Source organism: Salvelinus sp. IW2-2015, linkage group LG36, assembly GCF_002910315.2.
Source record: "Salvelinus sp. IW2-2015 linkage group LG36, ASM291031v2, whole genome shotgun sequence".
In the NCBI taxonomy this organism is placed as follows: Eukaryota; Metazoa; Chordata; class Actinopteri; order Salmoniformes; family Salmonidae; genus Salvelinus; species Salvelinus sp. IW2-2015.
In genome coordinates this window covers 27,362,270-27,385,958 of record NC_036875.1, presented here as the reverse complement: position 1 = coordinate 27,385,958, position 23,689 = coordinate 27,362,270, and the positions used below count along the sequence as shown (strand labels likewise).

Below are 23,689 nucleotides of genomic sequence, written 5' to 3'. Positions count from 1 at the left end.
TTGCCACAGCTCACATTGAAGTGCCATCCTGGATGAACTGCTCTACCTGAGCCACTTGTGTGGGTTGTAGACTCRGTCTCATGCTACCACTAGAGTGAAAGTACCGCCAGCGTTCAAAAGTGACCAAAACATCAGCCAGGAAGCATAGGAACTGAGAAGTGGTCACCACCTGCAGAACCATTCCTTTATTGGGGGTGTCTTGCTAATTGCCTATAATTTCCACCTTTTGTCTATTCCATTTGCACAATAGCATGTGAAATTTATTGTCAATCAGGGTTGCTTCCTAAGTGGACAGTTTGATTTCACAGAAGTGTGATTGACTTGGAGTTACATTGTGTTGTTTAAGTGTTCCCTTTATTTTTTGAGCAGTGTATAACCCTTCAACCATAAGACCCACTAATCATTTAATGATTTTATCAAAATAGCTTAACCTGCTTTTTTGCAATAATCACTGATCTTACTTTTAAGTCTATGAAAAGGACAACTTTTGTTACAAATTTAACCAGAACCATGCACATCCACTAATGATGACCAACGTCTTGTAGCAGGCATAGAAAATGAACACAGGTCTCAAACAATCTCTCAAGCACAAGCTAACGTGCTAGTGATGGGCCAGACAATCTTTATATTTAAAGTCAAGCCAACTTTGATATATTCGCTTGCTAACAAGGTAGAACAGTTGAACTGTTATGAATAGGCTTACATCCTCCTGTCGGTCTCCAACTGTTCGAACAACATAGCCTGTTCACTTTGTTTAGATTGTTGAAATCAAGTGGCCTACCTGGATAAGAAGATGCTTATTTCTCAGAATTAGAACAGATTTCCAATTCCTGATATAAATTAGTATTTTATTACTCATTGCATATTTATAAAAACACTGACTAGACAGCTAGCATATAAGTCTATGGCAAAAATGCTGCTAGTGGTACGTGGTAGCGCAATACCACGCGCAACAGAAACTGAGTACATTTTCCACAAACATGTTCATTCATACTCTCGTTTTGGTATGTCTGCTCTACATAAAAAGGGTATCATTAGAAAGGTTAACTTCTCTATTACAGTAAAATAATGTCTCTGTTTCAGTGTCCATATGACTGTTTCTGTTGGACCAAACCTCAAAAGCAAATAGAGTTTAAACTGCTTGTTGTCAGAGAGGAAGAAGTGATCTTTCGTCGTGGTTGTTGTGCGAATTTATTCAATATATCGCCCAGCCCTAGACTCCAGCCACCCATGCCATAGACTGCTCTCTGCTACCGCACGGCAAGCGGTACTAATGTACCAAGTCTGGAACCAACAGGACACTGAACAGCTTCTAACCCCCAAGCCATAAGACTGCTAAACAAGACTGCTAAATAGCTAATCAAATGGCTATCCGGGATAACTGCATTGAAACACATAACATGCGCGCACATGCATACTGACGCCACACACACATACGCTGCTTCTACTTTCTATTATCTGCAGTGCATTCGGAAAGTATTCAGACCTTGACTTATTCCACATTTTATTACATTACAGCCTTACTCTGAAATTATTTTTATTTTTTATTTCCCCCTCATGAATTTACACACAATACCCCATAATGACGAAGCAAAAACACGTTTTTACACATTTTTGCAATTGTATAAAAATTTAAAATAAATAAAAAGTGAAATATCACATTCACATAAGTATTCAGACCCTTTGCTCAGTACTTTGATGAAGCACCTTTGGCAGGGATTACAGCCTCGATCTTCTTGGGTATGACACTACAAGCATGGCACACCTGCATTTGGAGAGTTTCTCCCATTGCTCTCTGCAGATCCTCTCAAGCTCTGTCAGGTTGGATGGGGAGCATTGCTGCAGAGCTATTTTCAGGTCTCTCCAGACATGTTAGATCGGGTTCAAATTCGGGCTCTGGCTGCGCCACTCAAGGACATTCAGATACTTGTTCAGAAGCCACTCCTGCATTGTCTTGGCTGTGTGCTTAGGGTCATTGTCCTGTTGGAAGGTCAACCTTCACCCCAGTCTGAGGTCCACTTTGGAGCAGGTCTTATTCAAGGATTTCTCTGTACTTTGCTCCGGTCATCTTTGCCTCAATCCAGACTAGTCTCCCTGTCCCTGCCGCTGAAAAACCTCCCCACAGCATGATGCTGCCACCACCATGCTTCACCGTAGGGATGGTGCCAGGTTGCCTCCAAACATGACGCTTGGCATTCGGGCCAAAGAGTTCAATCTTGGTTTCATCAGACCAGAGAATCTTGTTTCTCATGGTCTGAGAGTCTTTAGGTGCCTTTTGGCAAACTCCAAACGGGCTGTCGTTCCATAAACGCCTGATTGGTGGAGTGCTGCAGAGATGGTTGTCCTTCTGGAAGGTTCTCCCATTTCCACAGAGGACCTCTGAAGCTCTGTCAGAGTGATCATCGTGTTCTTGGTCACCTTCCTGACCAAGGCCCTTCTCCCCCGATTGCGCAGTTTGGCCGGGCGGCCAACTCTAGGAAGAGTCTTGGTGGTTCTAAACTTCTTCCATTTAAGAATGATCAAGGCCACTGTTCTTAGGGATCTTCAATGCTGCACTGTCAACTGTGTAACCTTATATAGACAGGTGTGTGCCTTTCCAAATAATATCCAATCAATTGAACTTACCACAGGTGGACTCCAATTAAGTTGTAGAAACATCTCAAAGATGATCAATGGAAACAGGATGCACCCGAGTTCAATTTTGAGTCTCATAGCAAAGGGTCTGAATGCTTACGTAAATAAGGTATGTTTTTTTGTCTAAAAACATGTTTTGTCATTATGGGGTATTGTGGGTATATTTCTGAGAAAAACAGAATATGGGAAAAGTAAAGCCGTCAGACGCCTTGACTTTTTCCACATTTTCTTACGTTACAGCCTTATTCTAAAATGGATTTAAGAAAACAATTACACACAAAACCCCATAATGAACCTGTTTTTGCTTTTTTATACATTTTTGCAAATGTATTTAAAAAACATTTGTCATTATGGGGTATTATGTTACAGATTTTTTTTTAAATCCTCATCAATATACACATGCCATTTTGACATAACTTTTTGTTTTTATACATTTGCAAAAAGGCGCCTGAATACTTTCTGAAGGCACCGTATGAACATAGGTACCTCAATTATCTCGTACTCCTGCACATCGACTCTGTACTGGTACTCCCTGTATATAGCCATGTTTTTACTCGTTATTGCTATTCGTTATTCACTGTGTATTTATTCCTTGTGTCAATATTTCAATTATTATTTTTATCTTTACTTTCAACTCGTAAGTAAGCACTGTTAGTCTACACCTGTTGTTTACGAAGCATGTGACAAAAATGTTTTGTTGATTAAAGGCCAACTCTACACAGCCTATTTCCATAGCCTACTATTAGTAATATGGGCTACAACCTACCTACCACGTATAGAATTAGGCAATAAGGCCTGATAAGAGAGGAAATGCAAATCATTGAATAATTATCCAGTTCTGGGGAAATCAGAGTTGCTTGCCTGCAGCCGGGACCTTGATGATTTACAACCCATCACACAGCCAGCTAGGCTTCTTGACTGTCACTTGCAGGTCAGCACACACAGACACACACCTCTTTCGTGCTACAGCTCCAAAAGAAGGAATGCTAATAAAAAAAGATTTGGCTCCAAAATATATTTTGTCATGATTTTTCTAGTCCCGCCCGTAGCATGCGAGCTTGTGCTAGCGGTCCTTTTAAGATGTCTTTTTCCGTTTCGTTTTTAACCAAACAAATATTGGCCAATATAGGGCGATACCTTCATATATCAATGTTTTATGGGTACTTAAATCACAATGGGACAAAGTTTGACATCGCCCAACCCTACACTGAGTGAGCATTCATTCCTTCCCGCTGCCTGCGCTGGTTGGTTGTGCTGATTAACTCTGACAGCGGAGCTGCCTGGGCTGTTTAGGCGTGTTACTGACACAGCCAGTCATCATTATCAACAACATCATCCTACTGACATCTGTTACAGTAAGCTCTGTCAAGTACTGAAAAAAAACTAGGCCTATACATCTAACCAACATCAATGACCATCCTACCCCCATTTGCAGAAAATTTAATTGTATTTATTGTCAAAAACTCCTTGATTATCCTGGAGGTGACTAAGGCTAAACTCAATACAAGTCAATGTAAAGTTATTCATTATTTACAGAAGGTAAACCGCTGGTTAGGAGGCTAATTCACCAAGACAATCTGCTCATTTGTGAAAAGGGCTTTGGGCTGCGAGCTCAAATGCTGCGTTTATTAAAGACTATAATCCACATTATCCTCCTAGATTACACATTCCTCAGAGTACACCATCATGTGACAGCAGTAGCCATCCCTCAGGTCCAATATAGCTACGGCTGGGGAGGTGAGCCGCAGCCCAGGGGTTTCTAACAGTAGCAAAGACCTCCATATGACCACGTCTAGCTGGCTGTAGAATACTCAAAACGATTAAGACAAAGTTATTGTTGGTCCAAAACCCTGGTTCACTACACTTCTCTACAAAGTTGGCGTGCTCTAAACTGATCACAGAGGTACCATATTCCAGAACTATCACCTAAACTCCGGCTCCAGACAAAGTAAAAAAAGTTTAAGAAAGTTGGTAACCTAAAATCTGTTAAATTTCAGCTGCAAAGCACATAAAAAATAATTCCACACTAATCTCAAACACGGACTTCTAAACGTATTAAAGAGTGAAATTCCATTTACTTTCCCTCCCACTCATACCGCTGCCACTGACCAATGGTCTGAGTGGACCACCTTTTAATTCAATGGTCTTCTAGATGAAGCAGGAAAGATTATGTCTGCTAGTGTGCAAAGCTTTACATTCAAATCAACAACATTACATTATTTAACATAACATAAATAGCAAGTTTCCCTCCAGTATTGCATCCACCTGCATTATCCTACCTCTAACAGATCATTAAATGGCTTGTATCAGATCATTAAATGTTCATGGACCCTAAACCACCTTTTCCCTGCAGTAAGACATCAAAGTGCTGAGTGTGTATGGCAATCAAACCTCTCCTTGTTTCCTCTCATCTGCACTGATTGGAAAGGGTGAAAACAATATTGTGGTAGCAGAAAGTGGTCTGTGCAGCAGACAAGGATGGATCTGTCTGTGATGTCTGTCAAAAGCTGACACGACTGGGGCACTATGAGTGTGTAAGCACGTGTGTGTGTGTGTATATATATATATATATATATATATATATATATATATATATATATATATATAAAAATAGAAATATACATACATACACTAAATGCAGTCCGAAGTAGTCAAAATGTCACCTCCAGCTGAGCACTGCACTGTCTAGTGTCTAAGGTGAAGGAGGGGCAGGTTAGCATAAAGCTCTCTCAGACAGTGGGTGCGCACACACAATGTTTTGTCTACCATCTCATTCACCCACACACGGTGCTGCCGTGGCGACCTGGATTCCCCCAATCCAAACTAGCTCAACCACAGCACAAGTCCTAGCAACCACAGACACTCAGCAGGTTGCACCATTCCACTAGGAAGTACCCAATGATGTACAGTACATTCAGAAAGTATTCAGACCCCTTGACTTTGTCCACTGTGTTACGTTACAGCTAGAGGTCGACCGATTAATCGGAATGGCCGATTAATTCATAACAATTGGAAATCTGTACTTTTGGACTGCGATTTTGCCGTTTTTTTTTTTWAATGTTTTTTATTTAACTAGGCAAGTCAGTTAAGTACACATTCTTATTTTCAATGACGGCCTAGGAACGGTGGGTTAACTGCCTTGTTCAGGGGCAGAACGGCAGATTTTTACCTTGTCAGCTCAGGGATTCAATCTTGCAACCTTACGGTTAACTAGTCCAACGCTCTAACCACCTGCCTCACGAGGAGCCTGCCTGTTACGCGAACACAGTAAGAAGCTAAGGTAAGTTGCTAGCTAGCATTAAACTTTTCTTATAAACAACAATCAATCAATCATAATCACTAGTTAACTACACATGGTTGATGATATTACTAGTTTATCTAGCGTGTCCTGCGTTGCATATAAACGATGCGGTGCGCATTCGCGAAAAAGGACTGTCGTTGCTCCAACGTGTACCTAACCATAAACATCAAAGCCTTTCTTAAAACCAATACACAGAAGTATATATTTTTAAACCTGCATATTTAGCTAAAAGAAATCCAGGTTAGTAGGCAATATTAAACAGGTGAAATTGTGTCACTTCTCTTGCGTTCATTGCACGCAGAGTCAGGGTATATGCAACAGTTTGGGCCGCCTGGCTCATTGCGAACTAATTTGCCAGAATTTTACGTAATTATGACATAACATTGAAGGTTGTGCAATGTAACAGGAGTATTTAGACTCATGGATGCCACCCGTTAGATAAAATACGGAACGGTTCCGTATTTCACTGAAAGAATAAACGTTTTGTTTGAGATGATAGTTTCCGGATTCTACCATATTAATGACCTACGGCTCATATTTCTGTGTGTTATTATGTTATAATTAAGTCTATGATTTGATAGAGCAGTCTGACTGAGCACTGGAAGGCACCAGCAGGCTCGTAAGCATTCATTCAAACAGCACTTTCGTGTGTTTTGCCAGCAGCTCTTTGCAATGCTTCAAGCATTGCGCTGTTTATGACTTCAAGCCTATCAACTCCCGAGATTAGGCTGGTGTGACCGATGTGAAATGGCTAGCTAGTTAGCGGGGTGCACGCTAATAGCGTTTCAAACGTCACTCGCTCTGAAACTTGGAGTAGTTGTTCCCCTTGCTCTGCATGGGTAACGCTGCTTCGAGGGTGGCTGTTGTCGATGTGTTCCTGGTTCGAGCCCAGGTAGGAGCGAGGAGAGGAACGGAAGCTATACTGTTACACTGGCAATACTAAAGTGCCTATAAGAACATCCAATAGTCAAAGGTATATGAAATACAAATGGTAGAGAGAGAAATAGTCCTATCATTCCTATAATAACTACAACCTAAAACTTCTTACCTGGGAATATTGAAGACGCATGTTAAAATGAACCACCAGCTTTCATATGTTCTGAGCAAGGAACTTAAACGTTAGCTTTTTTACATGGCACATATTGCACTTTTACTTTCTTCTCCAACACTTTGTTTTTGCATTATTTAAACCAAATTGAACATGTTTCATTATTTATTTGAGGCTAAATTGATTTTATTGATGTATTATATTAAGTTAAAATAAGTGTTGATTCAGTATTGTTGTAATTGTCATTATTACAAATAAATAAATTAAAAATTAAAATCGTCCGATTAATCGGTATCGGCTTTTTTTGGTCCTCCAATAATCGGTATCGGCGTTGAAATCATAAATCGGTCGACCTCTAGTTACAGCCTTATTCTAAAATGTATACAAAAAAAATTCCCCCTTAAAAAACACACAATACCCCATAATGACAAAGCGAAAACAGGTTTAGAAAATTTGGCACATTTATTAAACATATAAAACAAATAACTTTACATAAGTATTCAGACCCTTTGCTGAGACTCAAAATTGAGCTCAGGTGCATCCTGTTTCCATTGATCATCCTTGAGATGTTTCTACAACTTGATTGGAGTCCACCTGTGGTAAATTAAATTGATTGGACATTATTTGGAAAGGCACACAGCTGTTTATATAAAAGGTCCCACAGTTGACAGTGCATGTCAGAGCAAAAACCAAGGCATGAGGTCAAAAGGAATTGTCCATGGAGCTCAGAGACAGGATTGTGTCCAAGCACAGATCTGGAGAAGGGTACCAAAAAATGTCTGCAGCATTGAAGGTCCCCAAGAACACAGTGGCCTCCATCGTTCTTAAATGGAAGAAGTTTGGAACCACCAAGACTCTTCCTAGAGCTGGCCGCCAACCATCTCTGCAGCACTCCACCATTCAGGCCATTATGGTAGACCGGCCAGACGGAAGCCATTTCTCAGTAAAAAGGCACATGACAGCCCGCTTGGAGTTTGCCAAAAGGCACCTAAAGGACAAGATTCTCTGGACTAGAGGTCGACCGATTAAATCGGAATGGCCGAGTAAATCGGGGCCAATTTCAAGTTTTCATAACAATCGGAAATTGGTATTTTTGGGCGCCGATTTGCCGATGTTTTTTGTTTTTTTATTTTTTATTATTATTATTTATTTATTTACACCTTTATTTAATCTTTATTTAACTAGGCAAGTCAGTTAAGAACACATTCTTATTTTCAATGACGGCCTAGGAACGTTCTGCCTCATTCAGGGGCAGAACGACAGATTTTTAACATTGTCAGCTCGGGGGATCCAATCTTGCAACCTTACAGTTAACTAGTCCAATGCTCTAACACCGATTACATTGCACTCCACGAGGAGCCTGCCTGTGCCGTGAATGCAGTAAGCTAAGGTAAATTGCTAGCTAGCATTAAACTTATCTTGTAAAAAACAATCAATCAATGACTGTCATTGCTCCAATGTGTACTTAACCATAAACATCAATGCCTTTCTTAAAATCAATACACAGAAGTATATATTTTTAAACCTGCATATTTAGCTAAAAGAAATCCAGGTTAGCAGGCAATATTAACCAGGGAAATTGTGTCATTTCTCTTGCGTTCATTGCACGCAGAGTCAGGGTATATGCAACAGTTTGGGCCGCCTGGCACTTTGCGAACTAATTTGCCAGAATTTTACGTAATTATGACATAACATTGAAGGTTGTGCAATGTAAACAGGAATATTTAGACTCATGGATGCCACCRGTTAGATAAAATACGGAACGGAATAAATGTTTTGTTTTCGAGGTGATAGTTTCCGGATTAGTCAAAGGTATATGGTTTAGAGAGAAATAGTCGACGCGTTATAATTCCTGTAATAACTTGCGGCTGAACTTGAAAGGGGTTCCTTCGTTATTTTACCGTTCATGTCTTCCATAGAGAATATCTTGATCTACTTCAAATAAGGTCTGTGTTTCGTGCAGGCTTAAACCGCCTTTTAAGTGAATCTAAAAATATCCTATGGAATAAATGAAGGAACCGCTTTTCAGATTTTGCTAGGTGTCATGGGAATTATGACTCGCACTTTGGTTGTCAATTCTTACCATGCCCATTATTAAAATAGGATTTCCTGCATATAGAAATGACATTTTTTGTTTTCAACATTCATCACAGGTAACTTAAACTGTATTTTTATTCAAACAGTTGAGAGTATTTGTCTCCTAAGCAGACTCTTCAGTATCATTGTCACTTCAGAGCTGTGTGTGTGTGTGTGTATTTATGTATTATATGAAGTTAAAATAAGTGTTCATTGTTCATTCAGTATTGTTGCAATTGTCATTATTACAAAAATGTGTGTGTGTGTATGATATATGTATGATATATATATAAAAATATATTTTAAAAAACGGCCGATTAATCGGTATCTGCTTTTTTTGTCCTCCAATAATCGGTATCGGCTTTTTTTGTCCTCCAATAATCGGTATCGGTATCGCCGTTGAAAAATCATAATCGGTCGACCTCTACTCTGGACTGATGAAACCAAGACAATGCTAAGCATCACGTCTAGAGGAAATCTGGCACCATCCCTACGGTGAAGCATTGTGGTGGCAGCATCATGCTGTGGGGATGTTTTTCAGGGGCAGTGACTGGGAGACTAGTCAAGATCGAGGGAAAGATTAACGGAGAAAAGTACAGAGAGATCCTTGATGAAAACCTGCTCCAGAGCACTCAGGACCTCAGACTGGGGCGAAGGTTAACCTTCCAACAGGACAACAACCCTAAGCACACAGCCAAGACAACACAGGGGGGGCTTCGGGACAAGTCTCAATGTCCTTGAATGGCCAAGCCAGAGACCTGAAAATTGCTGTGCAGCGACACTCCCCATCCAACCTGACAGAGCTTGAGAAGATCTGCAGAGAGGAATGGGAGAAACTCCCCAAATACAGGTGTGCCAAGCTTGTAGCGTCATACCCAAGAAGTAGAGGCTGTAATCGCTGCCAAAGGTGCTTCAAAGTACTGAGTAAAGGCTCTGAATACTTAAGTAAATGTGATATCATTTTTATTTTATTAATTTAATCAATTTTAGAATAAGGCTGTAACATAAAATTTTTGGGGAAAAGTTAAAGGGTCCGAAAGTACTGTATATAAACCCTGGATTGTCGAAGCCATGTATTGGCCATTGAGAGGCTTTGAAACCACCGGTCAGCCATATTGACACTCCCCAGTAGGAATTAATGGAATTCTACAGTATTTCAGTTCAACATTTAAAGGACAAAATTACATGTATTTAAGTATTTGTTGTTGTATTGGGGACAGTAAAATAAACAAAATACTTTTAAGGAAAATGTTATTATATATTCTGTGTTTTATTTGATGTTTAGCTCACGTTATATCATTTTAAAGCATGCATTAAGGTGTCTAATAGAACACATGTGGCAAAAACTAAAGTAGACAATAGCATTTCTGTCTTTTTTTTTTTTTTTTTCAAACGGTGGGGGAGTGCCAAGATGGAGGCACGTGGCTTCAACACAGCGCGCCCAATCAGTCATCTAGTGTAAATATACATAATTGGGAGTACCCTGGTTGCCCGATTCCTCTCTAAAAAGTGCACTCACTGCTACAAGGCTAGAATGCAATGTCATGATCAGAACACTGTGTTTTAAGGCCAACACTGACTAAACATTTCATGGTCTAAATGCCATTCAGCACATCAGAAACAACATTAGGGAACAAACTGTTTGCTGCGGATAAATGAGAAAACATGGGACCATCTCTTTAGTTATATTGTCTGTATCAGCAGGCCTACTACTGTAGTGGATTAGTGGATATGTTTAAGAAATATTGTTCTATACCCCAAAATCAAATCAAGCAATCAATTGATCAAAAACCTATACTAAAGGCTTATATTTGGGACTCACCCATCATCGTCTCCGTCCACAGCTTTGAAGAGTCCGGCAGAAGCGGTTAAGGCACTGACCGCGGTGGCGGCAGGGTTACTTTCAGTCCCCAGCCCTGTGCCTATCTCAGAGCCACCCTCCCCAGCCAGCTTGGGCAGGGCCTGTGCCAGCAAGGCAGACTGGTGCTGGAAGAGCAGGCGCTGGGCATCCTCCAGCTGGGTGGTGGTGAAGGAGGGCAGGCTGGCATACAGGGCACTGGCCTGGGTAGCCACAGCCTGGGGCATGCTGACCCTGGGTGGCTGGGACTGGAGTTGAGATTGGGCCAGTCCACTGCTGTTCTGGGGCTGAGGGTCGTTCTGGGGGTTAGAATGAGGCACAATGGAGGCTAGGCAGCCCTGGTTAGGGGGGACAGGCAGCTGGGTGGCAAGTCCTTGGGCCTGGCCTGGGAGTGACTGCTGCTGTTGTTGATGTTGGTGGTCCATGGAGAGAGGGTGTCCTTGTGGCTGCTGCCCAAACCCGGGCACTCCTGGGCCCATCTGAGGCATTAGCCCCGTTCCTGCTGCAGAGGCCTGGAGAGAGGTCTGCTGGGGCTGCTGTTGAAGACCCTGGGGTTGGAGTATGGAGCCAACCACCTGCTGCTGCGGGACTCCCATCTGCCCAGGTCCAGGCAGGGCCTGTGGGAGAGCAGGTTGGGGTAGGCCTGCCTGGGGATGAGGGTAGTCTGGATGCATACCTCCAACCTGGCTCAGCCTGTGCACTGGGACTGCATGGGAAGGGACTGAAGGCTGCTGGGGAAGAGCATAGCTCATCTGCTGCTGATGCAGCCCCACTAGTCCCTGAGCTGAGGCTGGGGCTTGGATAGAGGCTGCCTGGGCGTAGGTGAGCGGCTGTTGGGGCATGGGAGTGGTAGGGTGGCCTAGGGTGGTCTTGAGGCCAGCCATGTTGATGGGGGCAGGCTGATGAGCACTGGCGGGGACTGAGGGACCCACAGTGGTCAGCAGGTGAGGCTGGGACACCCCCATGGGGAGGCTGGGGTGGGAGGTCTGGAAGGTCTTAGGGGGGTTGGAGTAGTCCTGGTACTGGGGCTGGAGTAATGGGGTGCCTCCGGCCTCTCCACTGCCAACGTTATCTGTGTAGTGACTCAGTGTGCTGACTGTGCTGTTCACTGAACTCCCACTGATGCCCTCTCTCTCCGACCCCCCTGTCACAATCTCAGGCCCGCACGATCGCATGCTCTCCACACCCCGTCCACTAGGAAGAGAAACCTCAGAGAACGAGGGGGCAGGGGCTGAACCTGGGGTCTCCTTGTCATAGTACTCAGTACATGTCCATCTGCCCTTTTTAAAAGGCTCCGAGCTGGAGTCAAGCTTGACCACTCTGAAACGGGAGCTGGTGGTGGCAGGAGCTAGTGTTGGGGCTGGCTGGGAGGAGGGGACTGAGGCTGAAGCCATGCCAGAGCTCTTCCCTGGCTGGGGCATGGCAGCTCCTCCACCCTGGGTGCCACTGGAGGGCCCCAACACCACGGAGGCAGTGGCAGCAGCAGAATTCATAGTGATGCTCGAGTTCACAGTTCCAGAGCTTTGATTTTGTATCAAATTGATATTGGGGTTGGTGTTGCCAAAGTTACTCCCCATCAAACCTCCAACCCCACCACTGCTACTCATCACACTAGGGGGGAAGCCACCACCACTGCTGCTAGCGCTGGTGCTAACACCCCCCATCACAGGCACATTGGAAGAGATGTACATATCCACAATACTAATATTGCTGGTCAGGGGATTAGCTATGCTAATGGTAGCACCAGCAGTAGAGCCATGCATTCCAGGGAGAGGGACAACTGCTACAGGCTGAGCAGCAACACTGGCAGAACCCACTGAAACATTCTCCAGAAGGACCCCCATGGCAGAAGGCATCTTTGAGCCACCACCAGCTCCTCCAGACGTGGGGGTTGAGTGGGGGGCTGAGGAAGGAGGCTGAGCCAGGGCCTGGTGAGGATGATTATGTTGCCCCTGCTGATGGTGGTAGTGGTGATGATGGTGGTGGTGCACATTCCCATTAACCATCCCTCCGTGCTGGGGTCCCTGGATTAAGGAGTGGGGGGGCTGGTTGGGGGAGACTGCCCCGGGTGTGACCGCCTCATGGAAGTTATTCAGTGTCTCCTCCGAGGAACTCCTCTCACCTCCAGCCATGTCATTGGCCTTAGAGAGGGAGACATCCAGGATCTCTGAAGAGGAAAGATCCTCCGTATGAGACTCATCCAGATCATCATAGCTCTCTGTGTCTTCTGCTATGCTGTTGTTGGTACTAACAGAAATCTGGGCTGGGGTCACGCTAGTGATCTGGAAGCCGCTTTTCTTCTTCACCTGTGACCCAGAGGACAGAGCCTGGGGCTGTGGCTGGGAGTGCAGGTTCAGGCTGTGGGGAGGGTGCTGAGGCCCGGGGGAGGATGATCCAACAAGGGGTTGAGACTGCATCAGGAGGGGGGATTGGTAGTCTTCAGCGGGGACGTGGCTGTTGCTAACAGCCGAACTAGCTGGTGTTGACATGGGGCCACTCCCGGCGCCAGTGTTAATGATACTACCCCTTCTAGGAAAATTCGCCGGGTGCGCCATCTTTCTGACACTGCCAGAGTCTCCTGCAGAATCAGGATGGTGCATTTTGAAAGATTCCAGGGGGTAGCGGCTAGCCTCTGATAGTCTCGTCTAACGTTACAATGTTTTGGGGCCGCCGTTTTGACAAAGATTAGGTCAAAATACTGATATTTAACTATATAATATCAGCTGACAATAAATAAATCCGTCTTAAAGACAAGATTCGATTATTTAGCTTTTATGGGTATATAAACGTCCCCTCTCGTGACGAAGAATGCTCGCGTTTGACAGTCGATTGGCGAGCAGAAATGCTAACAAGCTAGTTAGCTGGGCTAACGTCAGCTGATGGGCTTGTTATCCAGTCACATACGCGTATGTTCTCACACACAAGCCAGCATTTCGTCGTTTAATATCTTATCTCAATAGGTAGCTATCTAAAATAAATTGCTATAATAACACAAAGAGAGTATGCAGTACACATCCAAAGCGAGAGCTGAGATAGAAGTGTAACGTTAGCTCGCTCCATCACTATCCACACACTGTGGAGAGTCGCATTATTTAATTTCTCAGAAGCAAAAAAATGTAACAAGCAATCTTTTACCGATATAAGGTTATCCTTAGGAGAATATATCCACTTAAATGTCTCGCAAAACAGTTTAATCCATTCAGACAAGTCTTTGTTATAGTCCAATGTTTGCTGTATCACTCCCTGTTCCAAGAGCTATCTACAGCCAGTCCGCCTTCTTGCACTGTGACTCGAGCTGAAGGAGTGTGACGAGACCGAAGGGGGAGGAGAGAACTTGCTAACATGGCGACCGCGCATGCTCACTGACGCCCAGACTAGCCAGACATAAAGCAGTCTGGGGATAAGAGGGTGGGGGAGAACAGGGGAGAGACAGGCAGGCAACTCGCTTCAGAAGACCTAGAATAGATCGTGTTCCGGAAAATACCGATGGACACAGACGATGGGACTAAATGACTCTTGCAGAATATTCCAATTATCCTTGGGCAACTTTACTGGATAAAATTTTATGTGGTTAACATAATTTCAAATAGGCTTATGAGATGGATAGGGAAATGTGTTATTATCCGGGTCATCATGCCAATCACATTATTTTCATGAACAGTAGACAAGAGTATCAACATGAGGTGATCAATCACTCAATGTATATATGTGTTCCATCAGCCATGTATAGTTATGCAGTTATTATAGACTTGTTTTCCCTTTAATGTCTGACCAAAAGAACAAAAGGAAATGTTTTGGTCTGAACAACACAAACAACAAGATCAGTTGTGTTTTTACTGTGAAACAAAAGGCATGCAGAGAGGTTCTGGACTATTCTGCAGACAGAATGGAGCTACCAGACACATGTGTTCACTGCATTGAGGATTATTCTACATGCAGGGCTGCAACCTGGTCTCAGAGCATTTCGTATTATTCTGTACGTAAATCCGTGAAATACCATTTAGTATGATATTCAAATGTATTTATATAGCCCTTCTTACATCAGCTGATATCTCAAAGTGATGTACAGAAACCCAGCCTAAAACCCCAAACAGCCAGCAATGCAGGTGTAGAAGCACGGTGGCTAGGAAAAACTCCCTAGAAAGGCCAAAACCTAGGAAGAAACCTAGAGAGGAGCCACGCTATGAGGGGTGGCCAGTCCTCTTCTGGCTGTGCCGGGTGGAGATTATAACAGAACATGGCTAAGATGTTCAAATGTTCATAAATGACCAGCATGGTCAAATAATAATAATCACAGTAGTTGTTGAGGGTGCAACAAGTCAGCARCTCAGGAGTAAATGTCAGTTGGCTTTTCATAGCCAATCATTAAGAGTATCTCTACCGCTCCTGCTGTCTCTAGAGAGTTGAAAACGGCAGGTCTGAGACAGGTAGCACGTCCGGTGAACAGGTCAGGGTTCCATAGCCGCAGGCAGAACAGTTGCAACTGGAGCAGCAGCATGACCAGGTGGACTGGGGACAGCAAGGAGTCATCAGGCCAGGTAGTCTTGAGGCATGGTCCTAGGGCTCAGGTCCACCGAGAGAGAGAAAGAAAGAGAGAAAGAGAATTAGAGAGAGCATACTTAAATTCACACAGGACACCGGATAAGACAGGAGAAGTACTCCAGATATAACAGACTGACCCTAACCCCCCGACACAAACTACTGCAGCATAAATACTGGAGGCTGAGACAGGAGGGGTCAGGAGACACTGTGCCCCATCCGATGATACCCCCGGACAAGGCCAAACAGGCTTGATATAACCCCACCCACTTTGCCAAAGCACAGCCCCCACACCACTAGAGGGATAACTTCAACCACCAACTTACCATCCTGAGACAAGGCCGAGTATAGCCCACAAGGATCACCGCCACGGCACAACCCAAGGGGGGGCACCAACCCAGACAGGAAGATCACGTCAGTGACTCAACCCACTCAAGTGATGCACCCCTCCTAGAGACGGCATGGAAGAGCACCAGTAAGCCAGTGACTCAGGCCCTGTAATAGGGTTAGAGGCAGAGAATCGCAGTGGAGGGGAACCAGCCAGGCAGAGACAGCAAGGGCGGTTGTTGCTCCAGAGCCTTTCCGTTCACCTTCACACTCCTGGGCCAGACTACACTCAATCATATGACCCACTGAAGAGATGAGTCTTCAGTAAAGACTTAAAGGTTGAGACCGAGTCTGCGTCTCTCACATGGGTAGGCAGACCATTCCATAAAAATGGAGCTCTATAGGAGAAAGCCCTGCCTCCAGCTGTTTGCTTAGAAATTCTAGGGAAAATTAGGAGGCCTGCGTCTTGTGACCGTAGCGTACGTGTAGATACAGTGTGGCAAAAAGGTATTTAGTCAGCCACCAATTGTGCAAGTTCTCCCACTTAAAAAGATGAGAGAGGCCTGTAATTTTCATCATAGGTACACTTCAACTATGACAGACAAAATGAGAAAAGAAAATCCAGAAAATCACATTGTAGGATTTTTAATGAATTTATTTGCAAATTATGGTGGAAAATAAGTATTTGGTCACCTACAAACAAGCAAGATTTCTGGCTCTCACAGACCTGTAACTTCTTCTTTAAGAGGCTCCTCTGTCCTCTACACGTTACCTGTATTAATGGCACCTGTTTGAACTTGTTATCAGTATAAAAGACACCTGTCCACAACCTCAAACAGTCACACTCCAAACTTCCACTATGGCCAAGACCAAAGAGCTGTCAAAGGACACCAGAAACAAAATTGTAGACCTGCACCAGGCTGGGAAGACTGAATCTGCAATAGGTAAGCAACTTGGTTTGAAGAAATCAACTGTGGAGGCAATTATTAGGAAATGGAAGACATACAAGACCACTGATAATCTCCCTCGATCTGGGGCTCCACGCAAGATCTCACCCCGTGGGGTCAAAATGATCACAAGAACGGTGAGCAACAATCCCAGAACCACACGGGGGGACCTAGTGAATGGCGTGCAGAGAGCTGGGACCAAAGTAACAAAGCCTACCATCAGTAACACACTACGCGCCAGGGACTCAAATCCTGCAGTGCCAGACGTGTCACCTGCTTAAGCCAGTACATGTCCAGCCCGTCTGAAGTTTGCTAGAGAGCATTTGATGATCCAGAAGAAGATTGGGAGAATGTCATATGGTCAGATGAAACCAAAATATAACTTTTTGGTAAAAACTAATCTCGTCGTGTTTGGAGGACAAAGAATGCTGAGTTGCATCAAAGAACACCATACCTACTGTGAAGCATGGGGGTGGAAACATCATGCTTTGGGGCTGTTTTTCTGCAAAGGGACCAGGACGACTGATCCGTGTAAAGGAAAGAATGAATGGGCATGTATCGTGAGATTTTGAGTGAAAACCTCTTCCATCAGCAAGGGCATTGAAGATGAAACGTGGCTGGGTCTTTCAGCATGACAATGATCCCAAACACCACCGCCCGGGCAACGAAGGAGTGGCTCGTAAGAAGCATTTCAAGGTCCTGGAGTGGCCTAGCCAGTCTCCGATCTCACCCATAGAAAATCTTTGGAGGGAGTTGAAAGTCCGTGTTGCCCAGCAACAGCCCCAAAACATCACTGCTCTAGAGGAGATCTGCATGGAGGAATGGGCCAAAATACCAGCAACAGTGTGTGAAAACCTTGTGGAGACTTACAGAAAACGTTTGACTCTGTCATTGCCAACAAAGGGTATATAACAAAGTATTGAGATCAACTTTTGTTATTGACCAAATACTTATTTTCCACCATAATTTGCAAATAAATTCATTAAAAATCCTACAATGTGATTTTCTGGATTTTTTTCTTCTCATTTTGTCTGTCATAGTTGAAGTGTACCTATGATGAAAATTACAGGCCTCTCCATCTTTTTAAGTGGGAGAACTTGCACAATTGGTGGCTGACTAAATACTTTTTTGCCCCACTGTATGTACGGCAGGACCAAATCGGAAAGATAGGTAGGAGCAAGCCCATGTAATGCTTTGTAGGTTAGCAGTAAAACCTTGAAATCATCCTTGCCTTAACAGGAAGCCAGTGTAGGGAGGCTAGCACTGGAGTAATATGATCACATTTTATGGTTCTAGTCAGGATTCTAGCAGCTGTATTTAGCACTAACTGAAGTTTTTTTAGTGCTTTATCGGGTAGCCGGGAAGTAGAGGAATTGCAGGAGTCTAACCTAGAAGTAACAAAAGCATGGATTAATTTTTCTGCATCATTTTTGGACAAAAAGTTTCTGATTTTTGCAATGTTACGTAGATGGAAAAACGCTGTCCTTGAAACAGTTTTGATATGTTCCTGAAAAGAGAGATCAGGGTCCAGGGTAACGCCGAGGTCCTTCACAGTTTTATTTGAGACGACTGTACAACTATCAAGATTAATTGTCAGATTCAACAGAATATCTCTTTGTTTCTTGGGGCCTACAACAAGCATCTCTGTTTTGTCCGAGTTTAAAAGTAGAACGTTTGCAGCCATCCACTTCCTTATGTCTGAAACACAGGCTTCTAGCGAGGGCAATTTTGGGGCTTCACCATGTTTCATTGAAATGTACAGCTGTGTGTCATCCGCATAGCAGTGAAAGTTAACATTATGTTCTCGAATGACATCCCCAAGAGGTAAAATATATAGTGAAAACAATAGTGGTCCTAAAACGGAACCTTGAGGAACACCAAAATGTACAGTTGATTTGTCAGAGGACAAACCATTCACAGAGACAAACTGATTTCTTTCCGACAGATAAGATCTAAACCAGGCCAGAACTTGTCCGTGTAGATCAATTTGGGTTTCCAATCTCTCCAAAAGAATGTGGTGATCGATGGTATCAAAAGCAGCACTAAGGTCTAGGAGCACGAGGACAGATGCAGAGCCTCGGTCTGAAGCCATTAAAAGGTCCTTTACCACCTTCACAAGTGCAGTCTCAGTGCTATGATGTGGTCTAAAACCAGACTGAAGCATTTCGTATACATTGTTTGTCTTCAGGAAGGCAGTGAGTTGCTGCGCAACAGCTTTTTCCAAAAAAATTGAGAGGAATGGAAGATTCGATATAGGCCAATAGTTTTTTATATTTTCTGMGTCAAGGTTTGGCTTTTTCAAGAGAGGCTTTATTACTGCCACTTTTAGTGAGTTTGGTACACATCCGGTGGATAGAGAGCCGTTTATTATGTTCAACATAGGAGTGCCAAACACAGGAAGCAGCTCTTTCAGTAGTTTAGTTGGAATAGGGTCCAGTATGCAGCTTGAAGGTTTAGAGGCCATGATTATTTTCCTCATTGTGTCAAGAGATATAGTACTAAAACACTTGAGTGTCTCCCTTGATCCTAGGTCCTGGCAGAGTTGTGCAGACTCAGGACAATTGAGCTTTGGAGGAATATGCAGATTTAAAGAGGAGTCCATAATTTGCTTTCTAATGATCATGATCTTTTCCTCAAAGAAGTTAATGAATTTATTACTGCTGAAGAGAAAGCCATCCTCTCTTGGGGAATGCTGCTTTTTAGTTAGCTTTGCYACAGTATCAAAAATAAATTTCGGATTGTTCTTATTTTCCTCAAATAAGTTGGAAAAATAGGATGATCGGGCAGCAGTGAGGGCTCTTCGATACTGCACGGTACTGTCTTTCCAAGCTAGTCGGAAGACTTCCAGTTTGGTGTGGCGCCATTTCCGTTCCAATTTTCTGGAAGCTTGCTTCAGAGCTCGGGTATTTTCTGTATACCAGGGAGCTAGTTTCTTATGACAAATGTTTTGAGTTTTTAGGGGTGCAACTGCATCTAGGGTATTGCGTAAGGTTAAATTGAGTTCCTCAGTTAGGCGGTTAACTGATTTTTGTCCTCTGACGTCCTTGGGTAGATATGTTAAGTTTCGTATGGTATGTATTCATTTGTGGATGTCCATCACCCATTTCGTATAATATATTACGAATTACAATTCGTATGATATGTTACAAATTTGCAAAAGTACTATATGTTACAAATTTTGAAAAAGTATCATGTTATGAATTCTAGCTACATTGCTAACGTTAGCTAGGCTAGGGGTTAGGTTTAAGGTTAGGGTTAAGTTTAGGAGATAGGTTAAAGCAGAGGTGGGCAACTCCAGTCCTCGGGGGCCTGATTGGTGTCACACCTTTTCTCCATCCCTAGCAAACACAGCTGATTAATCAAATTGCATTCTAAACTGAAAATCATGATTAGGCTATTATTGGAGTCAGGTGTGTTAGCTGGGGCTGGGGCAAAACTGTGACACCAATCAGGCCCTCAAGGACTGGAATTCCCCACCCCTGTGTTAAAAGGTTTTAAGGTTAGGGGAAGGGTTAGCTAAAAGGGTTAAGGTTAGCTAACATGTAGTTGCAAAAGTTGCAAAAAAGTAATAAGTAATTGAAAAGGTGCTAATTAGCTAAAATGCTACATTTGTCCGTGATGAGACTCACACTCGTAACCATCTCTTATTTTTGTATATATATATATTTTTTAATTTAACCTTTATTTAACTAGGCAAGTCAGTTAAGAATAAATTCTTATTTACAATGACAGCCTTCCCCGGCCAATGCTGGGCCAATTGTGTACCACCCTATGGGACTCCCAGCCACGGCCGGATGTGATACAGCCTGGATTCGAACCAGGGACTGTAGTGACGCCTCTTGCACTGAGATGCAGTGCCTTAGACCGCTACGCCACTCGGGAGCCCAGCAAGAGCTTATGTAACATAACCAAACGTAACATATACTAATTTGAGCATCTTGGCTTTACATTTACTATGTTACGTGTAGTCTATGAGACCAGGCTGAGGTATTGTGTGTGTGTGTGTGTGTGTGTGTTGTGTAGATACTCCAGGTCAACAACCCCTCCCATTGCCAGGAAGTGTGTTCAGGTTGTGTGTGTATTTGTTGCCTGCGGTGTGTGTGTGGCGTGTGGTGCATGTGTAAGTGTGTGTGTGTTGTGTGTGTGTGTGTGTGTGTGTGTGTGTGTGGTGTGTGTGTGTGTGTGTGTGTGTGTGTGTGTGTGTGTGTGTGTGTGTGTGTGTGTGTGTGTGTGTGTGTGTGTGTTGTGTGTGTGTGTGTGTGGTGTGTGTGTGTGTGTGTGGTGCCTCAACCTCCCTGCGTTCCTGTGCTTTCTGCTTTATCAGAACAGACCCACCTGTTGTTGTGAATGTCTTAGTGAATAACAGCAGATAGTCTGATCCCATCTGGATGTGCTTTGTTTGGCAACCCTCTCTGACTATTGTTTCGTCAAGACATTCTCCTCTCCTCCTATTCCTTCTCCTCTCCTCCTCCTATTCTCTTTCCTCTCACCTCCTCCCATCCCTAACTCAGTCACAGCCACCAACTAGTTAATTAAAACACCAGAAGGCCTTTCGGATTGTTACACTGTGGGATGCTTTATGGAGCATATGAGCGAGTTGTCGAGAGAGATACTGTATGTGTTTGGAGGAGAGAGAAGAGAGAGGAAGATTAAGTGAGTGAATGAAATAATGAGAGAATCAGAGAAATGCAATATGGGGGAGATAGCGAGACAGAGACAAAGAGAGAGAGAGAGAGAGGGAGAGAACATGTGCCCATTGTGGGTGATTGGCAGGCAGGCAGGCAACAGCAGGCTATGACCAAACCGTGCAGGCAGACAGACTGTGTCCATCCATACAAATGACGGAGGGAGAGAGAGAGCCAGTGAGAGGCGAGTGCAATGTAAGCGTCTGGTGCAGTCAGCAGCTTTAAATCACACTGGCACTCCACAACAAAACACACTGAGCACTATTGTCCTGCCCTAACAATAATGCTCAATGTATACACCTGGCACGGCTTTCATTTTGTAAACACTCATTTCTCTGATAAGAATGACAATGGTGTTCCTGTGCTGTACATGTATGATCTCTGTGATGTATTACTCAACATGCAACACAACAGTAGGTCTACTGTAAATTGGGCACCTCTGTAACCCAGGTTTTTAACCTTCACAGGACAGTCAGTCAATCAACACGTTGCTGGACACAAGAAATAACACCTCAATGTGTTCAAAGGCAAACCAATAGGCTATACTGCATTTCACAGCTCTTGATATTAGGGAGGCTGTTGTGGATGTAGTTCAGTTCAGCATACTGGTGAACAGAAGAGGAATTCCTGAAACAACAGGGGCTTAGGGTCGGGAGAAGAGCGGGCAATGCCCAGTGATACGGGCTAGAGTGTCAGTGCCAGTCCCAGGCCCTCTGTCTAGACCTTGTGTGCACTCAACCTCTCGTGAGAATGGGAACCAATGGCTTATTTGTTGAACAGTCCGCCTACCAGAAAATGTGTCAGTACTTTAAATAACCTATGGCCCCGCATATTCATTCATTACTTTTTCTTCTCACGTAGGCTATAGCCCTGACTAGTGTAGTATATAGAGCCCCACTGCTACAGTGCTACAGAATATACTAAAATATTTGGTATCTTTATCAATTCTTTAGTTGAATAGCACAGGGGCGGACTGGGACAAAAATTCAGCATTTTATCTACACCATCCCATATCACTGTGTGCACCGTCAACTCATATCACCTCCATACCCCCGGTGGGCCACCAGCCAAACACAAAGACCCCATCCCCACACATACACCCTGACCCTATACACCTTTAGACACAGGCAGTAGTGCTGACACATAAAATTACTGTACAGTGTTTCTCAACCATTTCTGTACAAGTGACTGGTGAGAGGGACCTCCACTTTTTTATCTAGCTCATGTTTAAAACGAATACAATATGTAAAAACACCACTGGAGATACAGCTCACAACTATAACTGTTCCTCTGCTCTAGACAGTTTGTCTGCCTCCCTGTTGTGCTGTCTGTCTCAGCATATTCTCTGCTGTCACTATGTACTTCTTCTTGTTCTCTGCCTGTCTGCTTAAGCCTTATACGTTATCAACGTCAAGCTAACGACTTAGGCTATATTGCAAATTAGTGCCTGTCATATATGTTCCCCTGAATCAACACCTTCCATGAGTGTTAATTACTATTACAAGGCTCCAGACTAACATTTTCCACTGGTATCACCAACTTTTACACTTGGTGGTACCAGCCCATGATTTGGTCAGACCCAAATCATGAGTAATTCATAGTGCTTTAAAGGGCCAATGCATCGGTTTTTATCTCAATATCAAATCATTACACAGTATTATTCCAACCTCGTAGTGTGGAGGGGGGTTTCTACTAAGCTAACATATGGAATTTTAAAGATGGTCATACCATGGATCATTTAGCTATTTGGTTTGGAATTTTACGACCAATGTAGGTATGAAAAAATATATATTTACTACTATAGCTCATAGAAACACATTGAATAACACATTCATAAATGAAAAAACAGACAGTCCCAAAAAAATCAGAAGGAATTGAAAATGTATGAAATAATTATTTTTCTCAACCATCTACACACAATACCCCATAATGGCAATGTGAAAACATGTTTTTAGAAAATTTTGCAAATGTATTGAAAAGGAAAGAAAGATCTAATTCACATAAGTATTCACACCCATGAGTCAATACTTTGTAGGCACCGTTGGCAGCGATTACTGCTATGAGTCTCTAAGAGCTTTCCACACCTGGATTGTACAATATTTGCCCATTGTTCTTTTCAAGCTTCTTCAAGCTCTGTCAAATTGGTTGCTGATCATTGCTTGACAACCATTTTCAGATCTTGACATAGATTCAAGTAAAAATTGTAACTCGGCCACTCAGGAACATTCACTGTCTTCTTGGTAAGCAACTCCAGTGTAGATTTGACCTTGTGTT

At 43.4% G+C, this 23,689-nt stretch overlaps 1 protein-coding gene across 2 annotated transcripts in view; it reads right to left on the bottom strand.

The window, feature by feature from the left end:
• Nucleotides 1–14,207, bottom strand: part of LOC111959489 (TSC22 domain family protein 1) — a 90,159-nt gene extending 75,952 nt beyond the window's left edge. Inside the window, exons 1-2 of one of the 2 annotated variants that reach the window (XM_070437727.1) lie at nt 10,882–14,207; nt 7,440–7,577 (exon numbers count right to left, since the gene is read on the bottom strand). In XM_070437727.1, the coding sequence (XP_070293828.1) occupies nt 7,556–7,577; nt 10,882–13,517 (2,658 nt within the window). In that variant the 5' untranslated portion in view covers nt 13,518–14,207 and the 3' untranslated portion in view covers nt 7,440–7,555. Of the gene's footprint in view, nt 1–7,439; nt 7,578–10,881 lie in introns of those variants that run through there. The other variant, XM_023981095.1, reaches the window with a different exon arrangement.
• Between the last annotated feature and the right edge of the window lie 9,482 nt (nt 14,208–23,689).